The sequence below is a fragment of the Aptenodytes forsteri genome, unplaced genomic scaffold (genome assembly GCF_000699145.1).
Source record: "Aptenodytes forsteri isolate BGI_AS27 unplaced genomic scaffold, ASM69914v1 Scaffold679, whole genome shotgun sequence".
NCBI classification, from domain to species: Eukaryota; Metazoa; Chordata; class Aves; order Sphenisciformes; family Spheniscidae; genus Aptenodytes; species Aptenodytes forsteri.
The window spans coordinates 439899-452700 of NW_008795924.1; the positions used below are offsets into that span (position 1 = coordinate 439899).

The 12802-nt window shown below is 38.3% G+C and overlaps 1 protein-coding gene across 2 annotated transcripts in view; it reads left to right on the plus strand.

The window, feature by feature from the left end:
- Window positions 1-12802, plus strand: part of ARMC8 (armadillo repeat containing 8) — a 79785-nt gene that overhangs the window by 52971 nt on the left and 14012 nt on the right. For both annotated transcript variants that reach the window (XM_009284957.1, XM_009284958.1), the window contains 5 exons: window positions 1187-1247; window positions 5761-5961; window positions 8556-8651; window positions 10137-10219; window positions 10515-10596. In XM_009284957.1, the coding sequence (XP_009283232.1) occupies window positions 1187-1247; window positions 5761-5961; window positions 8556-8651; window positions 10137-10219; window positions 10515-10596 (523 nt within the window). The remainder of the gene's footprint in view (window positions 1-1186; window positions 1248-5760; window positions 5962-8555; window positions 8652-10136; window positions 10220-10514; window positions 10597-12802) is intronic.

Below are 12802 nucleotides of genomic sequence, written 5' to 3' on the forward strand. Positions count from 1 at the left end.
ATATATAAAAAGGCTTCTGATTATGGGATTTTTAGCTATGTCTGTCACTGGTAGGTGTTTGGAACAGGATCAGTGATGTTACCTTCTAAGAGGTGAAAGAACTCTCTTTCAGCATTTGGAAAGAGCTCAGGAATGCAGTGAAACATGATATGGTTACAGTATGTTAGCATATTACTACTCCTTAGCTGAGCAATTATAATTGACCCTATGTACACTTTTAGCCTGCCCAATTGAGAGTTGAAACATGTTAGTTTTAAGTCACCTTCACTGAAATTCAGTCATTCTTTTAACCTCAACTGTGGCATGAGAAAAGCTAGTTACAATGGCTTAGTTCAGAAGCTAAAACAAAAGATACTTGACTGTTCCTGCAGTGAATGCAGAGCAGTTACCCTCTAGCTTCATTCTGTTTCCTTGTAGCAAAGCAGGTAAAAAGTATAAACCAGTTAAATGTAAACCACTTTTATTGGTGGGTGAGCTACTTTGCATTTCTGGTAGCTTGGAGCACATGTACAGATAGATTAACAAAGCAACTTACGCATTTGTCTGATGTTGTGTGTCAACATTGTAGTTTCAGACCTTGGAGTTGTCATATCCACTAAGTTGTTGCCTAATAACAAATGCTGGTTTGGTTCAGTGTCAGAGACTTAATTGGGCAAGGATGTGCTTATTCCAGCAGAGTGTTAAGACATGCCTGTGGACAAGCATCACAACGATACTGCATCGCTTAGGCTAATGTAAAGCTTGAATGGTTTCTGACTGAGCTGTCAGGCTACCAACCTTGTATTGATTCTCTCCCAATTGTTTTAAGTGCTTGCCCATGCTCTTTGCAGCAAAGGACAGGTCTATGAATATTGCTCCTTTATCTTAATGAAAGTTCATTTTGTTTTTTTTTTTTTGTTGGTAAAAGAGGTTGTGGATCAATCAAGTTTAATAGTTAGACCTTTTTTGACCAGTGTGTGGTGTGTGTATTGATTGGTGCTCCAGCAAGATGTCCTGTACTAGAAATCTACTTAAAAGTGTGTCTGTAGTAGTTTGTTCATGTGCCCAAGTCTAGTAAGCACAAATGTATTGAAATCAATGGTAGAACAAAGGCGACTACATTTCACTAGCAGTTGGTTGTTCTGCAATGTCTTACTTAAGTGCATAAAAAACAATGATAGGTGACTGTTCTATTATGTTGTTACAGCCTTACTTCCATGTGCAGAGCTGGAGCAATACGGACAGACGATTCTTGCATCGTTCTTAAGGTGAGCTGGTTAAACAGTTCTCTGTTTAGAATGTTCTCCTCACATAGGGCTATCCTGTTTCCATTTGTCTTGTATACAGGTAGCACAAAAACTGTTACACTGAAGATTTCAAAGCACCAAGTTCTCCTGAGTTTTTTTATTTAAAAAATTAGTTCCCTATTTTCCTTTTGTGTCTTTAAGCATTTATAGTGACATGGCTTTTTTAAGAAGTTTTAAATAAAGAATCATACTAAAAGGTCAATATCCAGGAATAAATATTACAGAGTTTGACACACATCCATTTGAGGTTTGTATTCATTTCAGTAACTGTTTGTAAGTAACATGGAAACAACATTACTGCCTTGGTTTCTGTATATGAACTGGTTTGTCTTTCAATAGCTTATTTCACAAGACCATACTCAGAATACTTGCATAATCTATACATGGAGTCTGTCACAAGCAGATGATTTCTTAGGTTTCACGATGTTTTTGTAGACTTGTCTGCTTCATAGTTTGGCTACGGAAATTTGTTATTAAAAAAAAAAACAAACCCCTGCCATGCCATGATATATTTGATTTGATTTTTATACCGCATGTGACTTTATAAGGAAATTCAGTAAAGGAAACTTCATTAAATACCATAGGAATGTAATATCTTTCTTAATAGTCACACCTTTATAGCTAGTCAAAAGAGAGAAAAAAAAAGCAAGCTGTTGATGAGCAAGCATATCAGCCAGAGATCAGATAATACTAACACTGCTTGTTTCTCCATAAGATACTGAAGTATTACTGTAATACTGCAATAAGAAAACTTACTTGCTTTCTTTGATAATTTCTGTAGCAGCCTGGCAGACTCCAAAGCTTTTAATATGCTTTTAGCATCCTTCATTCCAGAGAATAATACATAGTTCAGACTTAAGGAAATGTAGTTTAAATGCCTGAAAAAATAAATTTTTCCCCATATATGCCCCTGTACTGAGATTGAGAGACTACATGTGTTCTTGGAATGAATCTGGCAAGTGAAGGGTCTAATCAGCAAAGCAGTCATTGTCAGGATTTGGTGGTGTGTGATCTGAGACCCAGTAAATTTTTATGGGAGTTCTTTGTTTTTGGCTGTGAAGGCCCCTCCATGGTGTTCAGCTCCTCTCGTGAACAGAAAACTAGTAAGTATATGCGTGGCCATAGTGTGTGCTGAAAATCCATGGCGCTGCAGGTAGCTGTGTGTACTGCTTAAAGCAACAAATACTTCTCCCACCAAAGGCTACTGATCAGTATCTTCTCACTGTGGTGTGTTGCAAACCCCTGATGGCTCCAGCAAGCTTACATTTTAAACTGAAAAACTGTCACCAGAGTGTCAAGACTGTCCCTAAGTCCCACTTCTTGGTAATACTGGAGAAAGTGTAGGCTGTATGTAAGATACTGCAATAAGAAAGCATATTCATTCCTTTCAGTGTCCATGGCATTAGACTCTTGCATATCTACAGCTTTTGTTAGTGGGATTTTGATATCCATCATCCCAGGTAATAACAGATGAAAAATCCATATGTTGGCTGAGACAAAGGCCCATCCCTCCTGTCTTTTTACACAAGGAAGTCCAAAATGCAATTCATTCCAGTGTTGCTGGTGTGATCGTGGCATCTGTTCTGCACAGGCATCTGGTCTTACAGCAAGTAAGGAAGCCAAGCTGCATCCCTCTCTGTCACTCTCCTACTTAGCTTTTTTCCAAATTGACACTCCAATTCCTTGATCCTCTCTTCTTTCTCCTTATAACACCTGCAAACTGAGGGCTACAATTCCATGCTCCTAACCTATCTGGCTCCTGCAAACCTCATTCTTAGTTTGAAAATTTCTTCCCTTCAGAAATCCCCTGCTGTCTGCTTAACCCTGGGCTATGTCCTGGTCAGGACATGCGGGTTCCAGAACTGTTCTGCTCTGGGGAGAAGCAGTGGGGGACTACTGCTGTAGGCAAAGGCAGATTATTGCTGATAGCTGACTGCTAACTGCGTGGAGCTACACATGCTCTGCCACGTGGGCTGAGTGGATGACTGTAGTCCTTTCAAACCATTGTGAACTGATTTGCTTGCCAGCCTACAGCAATAGGAGCACTTTCTTTCTCATGGAAGCTGCTTCTGTGCAAATAAACATTTTAAACTTTGGACTAAAATTTGTTGTAATCCTTGAGAGTAGGCGAAAGAGTGAGGACAGAAGGAAGGCATGGAACCTTGCCCTCTTGTTCAAACAACTCATGTAATTTCCTCTTTTCTTCTGGGGTCACTCCAGGAGCTCATAGTTTTGAGATAACACACTGTCTCAGTCTGTGGTAAATCCAGTCATAAATTGTTTGACTTCTGGTGAACTAAAACAAAGCAATGCCCTCTTTAGTTTTCAGAAATTATTGAACAGAACACTGACCCTTTGCTATCAAACTTTCATCAGCTGGAGGGCAGTCAGGGATGTGTGTTTCCAAAATGGTTTTGATTTATTTTCATTGCTTAGTTTGAGTAGTGGGTTGGCCTGTAACGTGAAAAAATGAAATCAGTTGGGATGGAGAGAAGGCAGAGGAGGCTGATAAACAATAGATTTGCTTGGAAGGGAAATTATTTCTCTGGAATCCTGATAACGGAAGTCACCATTTGTCCAGATAACCCTGATGCATCTCAGTGATACCATGTGAATTAAATATTCCATCTTTACAGTTCATTTTCAGACTTTTATCTGCTGGCCAGAAAAGGTCAGGTGTGCTTTGTGGCTCTCCATCTTACACCTCTAATACAGTCCCCTACTCCTCTGCATTAACTACATTGTACTGACCCGTAGGTCTAATGGAACAGTTAAAATGTGTCCTTCAGAATTCTTGATTTTGTTTAATTTTAAACAGATGGAATTTCTAAAAGTTGAAAGGTATGAGATTTGTGTTTCTTGGGTGCTTGCAGCCAGTGACTTAACAATATCTAGGCCTTGAATTCCAAGATAGAGTTCATTTCAGGCCATTTGACCTTGGAAAGAGTTGGGAAGTACAATATCTTTGTGGTTTAGGCATGAAATTCCACTTCTTTCTTAGTCAACCTGAATGTTGTTTTTTGAGAGCTTATGTTCAGCTTTTATGAGTTTGTTTATGCCAGTCTCAGTTTTTAATAGACCTAACGCCAGCTTGGTAATTGAAACTGGTGACATTTAATTGTTATGGTGCAGTTCTGAATTCTACAGATTAAAAAGTGTCATAACAATTAAATGCCTGAAGGCTTTAAAGCAAACTTTGGACAAACTTGCAGAGGTCCTAGAAATCTCACTTTTGGAATGAGGTGATTTTTGAGGGCTACTTAAGTTTACAAACCCTCAGCAGCTGTCTTCTCTTCTAAAGAGTTCTGCCTAACTTCCTAAGGAAGCAGAAGGTCCTTAAGTGTGTCTGTGTTATTAGAACCAGTTTTCAACTGTTCAGGCTGAAAGTCTTATCTGATGTCTTAAGTGACAGATATGCAGAGAGGAGGTGCTTTGGCTCCCTGGATTAGGTGCAGGATTAGATGCTAATCCTTGTGTTAGCATCTACTTTTTTAATAAATGTAGGCAAGTCCTGTAACTCTGCTTCCTTATCTGTGGAATGGAGATATTTATCTATTTAATCATTTGAACAGTCAATGGATAAATGTTATTTCAGGTTCCCAAAAACGTAACTCTGAGAAACATTTTCTACTAGCATAATTCTGTTGAAGTCAGTGGAATAATGCAAGCAAAAACCTTGATATTATTCCTCATCTATTTTCATACTTCTGTTTGGTGAGGCTTGAGTGAACAGAGTCCCAACCATTGGAGAATTGGTCTTTCCAGAGTTAAGTGCCTTTCATTGAGCTTCAGGTAAAGAAAGCTTTAATTGTTTTTAATATTTAAAGTAGAGAAGGTATGACAAAAGTGTTGCCATATGACTGTAACCAAGGTGGGGGGGTATGTCAGGGTAAGGCAGAATGGACCTGGATTCCAAGTGGACTTCATTTCTGGTTGACCAAATATACTACCTAGGAATAGTCCTCCCTTCCCTGCTACTCTTAGCAGCCAGCATGGGTCAAGGAAGCCCTGAGATTATTTTTGACTGCATTGTCCTTAGTCAATCCTAGATTCCAAAAGGGCAGGAGGGGTCAAGTACTTCTTAAGGGCAGCTTGGGTACTTTTGGTTCTTGTGTGTAGTAAGAACAAACCTGTGGAAATATGAACTTTTGAGGGGATTTTTTTTTTTTTTTTTTTTTTTTTAGCTTTTGTGAAACTTTGACCATGGTCACTTCTAAACATTGCATTCATGCAGACTAATTTTGACCGCATGAGAAGTTGGTTGAAAGTAGCCTACTGTATACTTAGTAATGCCTCAACAATTTCTCTGTGTGTGTAGTCTTAAAATACTGAAATCTTTTTGTCTAAAGGTACCAATCTAAAGAACATTGTTGAGAATTGCTCTAGGATAGCTGTTTGATTTTTTTTTTGTGAGCTTTTTTATGAACATAGCTGCACTAAACAATGGTGGTTTGTTTTTTTTTTAACTTTTCAGACTCTGCCATGTTTGGTTCGAATGTGTAGTAAGGAAAGACTGCTGGAGGAGCGAGTAGAAGGAGCAGAAACACTGGCCTATTTGATTGAAACAGATGTGGAGCTCCAGAGAATTGCCAGCATTACCGACCACCTCATTGTCATGCTTGCTGACTACTTCAAGTATCCCAGCTCAGTGAGTGCAATCACTGATATCAAGAGGGTACGTTTCCTTACCCAGTTCTGAAGCTTTGAAAAATGTGCAAACCCAATAGTAAATGGGCTCAGGATATTTTTTTATTCTATTTAAACCTTATGTCTGAGTTCCTCAATAGAAAGGTAACCAGAGGTCCAGTAGGACTTCATTCCTGATGTGCATAGTCCCCAAGTCTTTGCTCGCTCACTGCTTTTTCTGGAGCCTGTATTATCCAAACTAAAATTGTTGTGGTATATCTGGACTCCCCATCCTGTAAGAAGGATGCTGCCATTCTTCTATGTCAAAGATAGAGAGATGGGCTATGGGTAGTTTAATACAGCTTCACTGTACAAGTTTTATGACTTTTTCCAGAGATAGCAATGAAGTACCAGACTGAGACATCTGTCATGTTTCTCCTTCGCAGAGTTTAAAAGGCTTACTTTCAGGAACCAGCACATTTCAGCTTCATAAGAGATAATAGTCCATGTGATGAGAGATTGATTTCAATTCTTAGGTCAGGTTTGTGAAAAATGTTAAGTTCAGAGACGGTTCTGTTAAAGCAGAAAAACATGTAGATGTCATGTAGCATTTCATATTGAGTTACCTGCACTTGCAAGAGGTTGGATAAACAGAGACCAAGTATACCTTGGAGACTTAGTTTCATACGTGTTGTACTAAGAGTTTTCATTCGTGAACTTTTTTTTTACACGTTTGCATACACTTTCCAAAGCGCCAGTGGATCAGTCAAAGCACTAGTGGATCAGTCAACCTCAGAAGCAAGATTGCTTTTGTATTCCGCATAGGGAAATATCCATTGCCTATTCCCTTCCCCTCTCACTGAGGCTGATTTTTAGAAAGTACCCCAAAAAACTGGATTACAGAGCCTTGGTTTTTCTCTGAAACTAGCCCAAGAAGTAGACTCACTTCTCAGATTTTTATAGAAGGGGCTGATTCTGCATATAGAGCTGCCTTGAATTCTATGTAAAAATGCAAATTAAAGATTAAAAAAAATAGTTGCAGTATAAAATTAAATAAGCAGAAGGAAGTTTAGCAGCTGATTGGGGAGTAATGGACGTTGGCTGTAGCATCAAAAATATGATAAGGTTCCAAACATGAGTGGGGCAATTATAAATATTATGACATTGCTTTAAGTGTTCAGAAAGTCTGTAAAAACAGTCAGCTGGGAAGCCAGGGTGCTTACTTTGTAAAAAAATGCTTTGAATTACACCCTGTAAGGGAAAAAACTATGTGAGTGAGGAATCTGCCAAACAGATTACTTGTCTGTTTTAAAAATTTTTAACAATGATATAATACATTCTGCTCTAATATAGCTGCAACAGAGAGAATTACTCATACAGGTTAATATTTGACAGTTCTTTTATTTCAGTGCTTTGCTGCTTAATACTAGCATTTTTCTGGCATTTTGTGTAGACTTTAAATATTGCATCGTTTTGTGGAACCCTTTGGTACAGAGTTTTGAGGGCAGTCAGAATCACAGAATTATTCTCGTTGGAAAGAACGCAAGGAGGTCTGAAAGTCTTAATTTTCTGTTCAAAGCAGGGTCAATGCTGAGCTTAGATGAGGTTGCTTAAGGCTGTGTGCAGTTGGCTCGTGAAAACTGCTAAGAATGGAAATGAAACGACGTCTCTGAGCTATCTGTTCCAAAGTTTGACTGTTCTAATGGTGACTTTTTCTTTCCTATATCCAGAAAGAACCTCTTCTGTTTCAATCTGACTATTGTCTCTCCTCTTGCTGTGCACCTCCATAAAGAGTCTGGCTCCATGTTCTTTGTAATCTCCTTGTAGGTATTGGAGGGCTGCTCTTAGGACTCTGCTCAGCCTTCTCTTCTCCTGGCTGAACAAGCCAGGGTACACCCCATCTGCTCCTCCAGGTCTGCTTTCCTGAAGTCATGACTGTACTCTGCTCCATACCTTTCTCACGCCTCTCAGGAACTTGAACACCACTATTTTATGATCCTTATAGCTAGTGCTCCCATGATCATACTCCTAAGCAGTTTTTCCTGATTTGTGAGCAGCCTATCCAGTGGTGCACATCACCCTAATTCACCCCTCTAGCACCTGTGTTAAGAAGTTATCTTCCAGAAACCTCCTAGACAGCTTGTACCCTGCTGTGTTGCCTTTACAGCAGAAGTCAGAAGTTAACATCCACCTTAAGATGGAGGTCCTGTGATTTAGAGACCAACTTTGGTTCCTGCTTTTGCTTCAGTTCTCTTGATAAAACTTCCCTTGATTCTCTCCCAGTTTTTTCCACTTCTCCTGGCTTGTTCCTGTAAGTTTCTGTTGGGTAAATAAGAATAATTTTTGCCTGAATATGGCCTGGACAGAGTTGTAACTTTATAGCAGTATTTTGGCCTCAAATTTTTTAAGTTGACTTATCTGTAACTCAGCAGAGAAATTAACTATATTCTTAACTTCAATTATTGTATTCAGTTGGTAAATGTGAACATCAGCTAATGGAACCAGCAGTTCATTTGTGTTTCTGGCTGCCCTTGGTGTGGTAGACAAAACCCCAGTAGATAAGCACTAGTTTACAACAAATAAGAAAATAACACCTGTAATTTTTTAGTGTCTAAACTTGATATCTGTGTTTTATTTAAATAGCTTGACCATGATTTGAAGCACGCCCATGAGCTGCGCCAGGCTGCTTTCAAGCTCTATGCTTCCCTGGGAGCAAATGATGAAGATATCCGAAAAAAGGTGAGCCTGTGCAAAATGATAGCAATCAGGCAAAGACATAGCTGGAAGTTGGGCTGAAGGGCAGTGCAAGAATTTCCACTCTTCTATCCCTTTTTTTCATTGTGGTATAAGTAAGTTGAAACAAGAAGGCTCGCTTTCTTTTTTGTTAACAAAAATTTTTACATTGCACTTTTTTTGCATGGGTTTTGAACAAAAATTAATGTCTTGCCATCACAAAATATAAGAATAGAGTTTATTTATGTAAACATCTTCACAGTGATGAACTAGATTGTCACAATAAGTTGTTTTTCAACATGTTGTGGTCCTTGCTACTCATAAGCTGTGCAGGGATATTGTTGTGGCATATGAGTAATTTCTGAAACCTATGTTCTGAGGGACAGAATATACCTCTTGTCATGTATCCTATTATAAAACAAATGTTTTTTCAAAAACAAACCCTAGAAAGTCTAATCATATCGGGAAACAAAGTCAAAATTTGTTCCATGATTCTGAAGTGACCAAGGGGGCTCGCGCTGTTTTAATAAAGCAATTGGTGTGAAGGAGAACAAACTCTACTTGGACATCACGCGAAAGAGATTGGGTGGTTGGAGCACTTGTATAGTTAAAGATTTGTGTGGAAAGTGGAGGAAATTAAACAACGAATAATTAAAAGCAGCGGTTTTGGTTTCTTTAAATTAAGAATGGAGTTGTTATGTCAAACAAAAATGGCAGGTACAGGAGGCAGGAGAGTTTTTAGTTTATTTGCTGGTTAAAGGGGAAAAATAGAAGGAAGAAAGATATGGACAGGAAGGAGGCAGGAAAACACAGCATTGAAAAGATAACTAGCAGGAAGATTTATCATTGGGGAACCATTCAGGATCTCCAGAATTCGAACCCATAAATTTCTCTTTGTTGCAGGATGAATTTCTTTAGTTAATAGTAAGGATCCTTCTTTTACATATCAAAGCATAATTTTTAATAAGTGGTGGGTGTATACATGACCAAGTGATTTATTATACAAAAGCCATCTTTCATCTCGGTATTAACTCCCTTTTATCCTAGTCTTAAGTGCTTGTGCTGGCCATGTCTAAATATGGCAGATGAACTACTATGTATTTTTTTCCAGATAGCTCCACAACATGTCTCTAATCTGTAGTTTGTATATATTGTGTGCACTCACACATGCTCTCTTTTCTTTTAATATGACATTAAGGGTAATTCATATATATATATATATATATTAAAAAAAATAACCCTCTTGTTCCTTGATGATTGATTAAAATAATTTTGAAAGCAGTAGTGGAGCATAGAATGTAGAATTTTTTTTTTCTAAATTGTATGCAGATACATGCTACTTCCCACTTAATCTGGGAAGAGAATGTAGCTTACTGTTTTTAGCTACAATTTTTATACGCAATATTTGAAAAGTTGCAAGAAAAAAAAACCCAACACCCATAAATGCTGATATTATTTTATTCATATAACATTAATTCCTTTTTGCTCCAGATCATTGAGACCGAAAATATGATGGACCGTATTGTTAATGGCTTGTCTGAATCTAGTATCAAGGTGCGATTAGCTGCAGTCAGGTAGGAGGCTTTTCTGATTCATACAGATACTTTTGTCTTGTCAAAGGCTGATGCTGCACTTATTAGAATTTCTGCTAATTTTTCAAAAGCTAATCTGAAGTAATTTCTACTGTTGGAAAATTTATTGGGGGGGCAGGGAGTTATCCTGGACTAATACAATATTTTCTTTTTGCTATTTACAGTCTACTACTTAGCAAATTCTAAGCTGAATCTTTGTGTTGAAGCAATGTATATATTACAGTAGTATACATGTGAGTGTGTGTGTTTCACAATGAAGGTTTCTTTTCTGTTACAGATGCTTGCACAGTTTGTCCCGTTCTGTACAGCAGCTCAGGACAAGTTTTCAGGATCATGCTGTATGGAAACCTTTAATGAAGGTAAGCAAAGAAAAGTCAAGTCTCAACTACTGAAGTGTTCTGTTCCATTAAAGGAGGATATGGTGTCTGTTCAATTTTCATGCCTTTCTGTAGAATCATAATAGAAATTACCTAGAAATCAAAATTCCATGACCTTCTCCTAAGAGAGTTGTAAATAAACAAAAGCCAAGCAGCAGCAGCAAAGAGGACTGTGGTCCATGCTTGATTTTTGGTTGGCTTTTTTGGTGTCGGCCCCCCTCCCCCCCTTTTTTTTTTTTGGTGATCAGTGAGTGAGGCTAAGTTATCCGTAATGTTTACATAGGGCACTAGGAGGATGATACCTCCTTCAATTTCAGCCTCAGACTAGATGGCACAGTTGAGACTTGGTCTATAAGCCCTACAAGAGAATTTAGATCTGTATTTTCTCCTGTAATTCTCTTCTAGATGTCATTGCAGATTCTAAAACTGAAGCCAAAGAGCTTAGCAAGACCTTTAAAAAGATACATTTTAATATAATGCAATTATCCACAAGATTAAATGGGATCAAAGTGTGTAAGGTATATATCATCTCTCATCCTGTAATATGACTGTCATTAAGTGCAGATAAATAAACCAGTTTCTCAGCTTCAACATCTTTTAGACCTTGAAAATGAGGAACAGACAAAGTCCGCTAGCAAGCAGCGTAAAAGCTTAGGCAGCATAGACATCCATGAGAATCACCAAGAGAATCACCTGAAGTGAACTTGACTCTCTGCTCAGAAGTAAAATAGCCAGACTGGAGAAAGTGTTGTTGGCAAAAACAAACTGATGAGCCTGATAATGAGGCAGTTACGTGAGCTGCCTGTCCAAAGCTTCACTCAAGAGCCTGGAAGGAAGTAAAGGATCAGGAGATCCTTCAGTTATTTCTAATGATCCAGATATTTCAATACAAGAAAGATGCCTGTTGGGCATACTACTGAGTAACATTTTATTCAGGCCTGACTTTCTCTGTTCTGCTTATGTTCTAATTCTCACAAGTTACGGACTCAAGAAAACTTGACTCACTAGTTATCTTACACTGGCCATCTTGATGGCTGCAGGCTAAGAAACTTTCTGAGTCTTTTATGTTGCTTGCATGAATTAGAGGCCCTAAAGTATGGGCCTACTTTTTTCTACAGTTTCATGATAGAAATGATGGGGAAATTGTGTTCTGACAATATACACAATAAACTTATTACACGTTAAGCATTCATCCTTGAATTGGGTGTGTGAGCTGTGATACTAATCCATGGGTGTCTAATTCATTAGTCTTATTGGGAAGTCAAGGGAGAGTTGATCATGCAAGTTTTTGCTATCAGTATAGTGTAATAATCCCATGATTCAGGACTCGTGATCATCACCTGAAGGGGCTTGGAGGGAATGATTTGAATATTTTAAGAGTTTGCGAAAGACCAAACATGAAAACATCAAACCTTTATAAATGTAAAACACAAAAATGACAGGATTGCTTGAAGAAGCACAACTAGCATAAAAAGAGAGCCATGTGGAAAAAAAACAAATGTAGATGTCAGACTTCTATGTAAACACATCTGCTGGCAGTTGTTCTTTTTGATTTGTATTAAATAAGCTGAAGTCAGAAATCTGTATGTTCATTCCAAATTGTCAAGAATTATTCTTAATAGAAAAATAAAAGCAATATTAAATAAAGATAAATTAATTTTCAGTCTAAATTAATAACAACTATGTAAATCCTTTCTCTCTCCCCTAGCATGTATAGCTGTGTAAGCCATGGAAGAATAATGTCTAAAACTATGGACTTACATATATGTAGGACTTAGATATATGTACTTTAGTGCAAGCTGCTGTAAATGCAGTAATTGTTAATGTTTGCAGTTTGCTCACTGCTCTGAAACAAAAGGTGGTACGGAACAACCCCTCTACTCCCCGTTTCTTTGCTGGAGGAGCAGTTGTATCCTCCATACCTATTTCCTCACCGAGTTTTCTCAGAACATGTAAGGGAGATGCTCTGCTTAAGAATGGCATGTATTGGTCCCACTGGAGATCCAGGCACAGATAAGAGAGAGTATAATTGTTCCAGGCTACTTGCTTTTCTGAAAGGATGGTCATGAAGAAATTTGCCGTGTTGTGCTTTGCACGAGGTACAGAAGTGTTGAGGAGGCTCCTCCTGCAGCTTCCTCCTCTTTTCCGTAAAACATGACACAGAGGTGCACTGCAGGACACAGCTTGC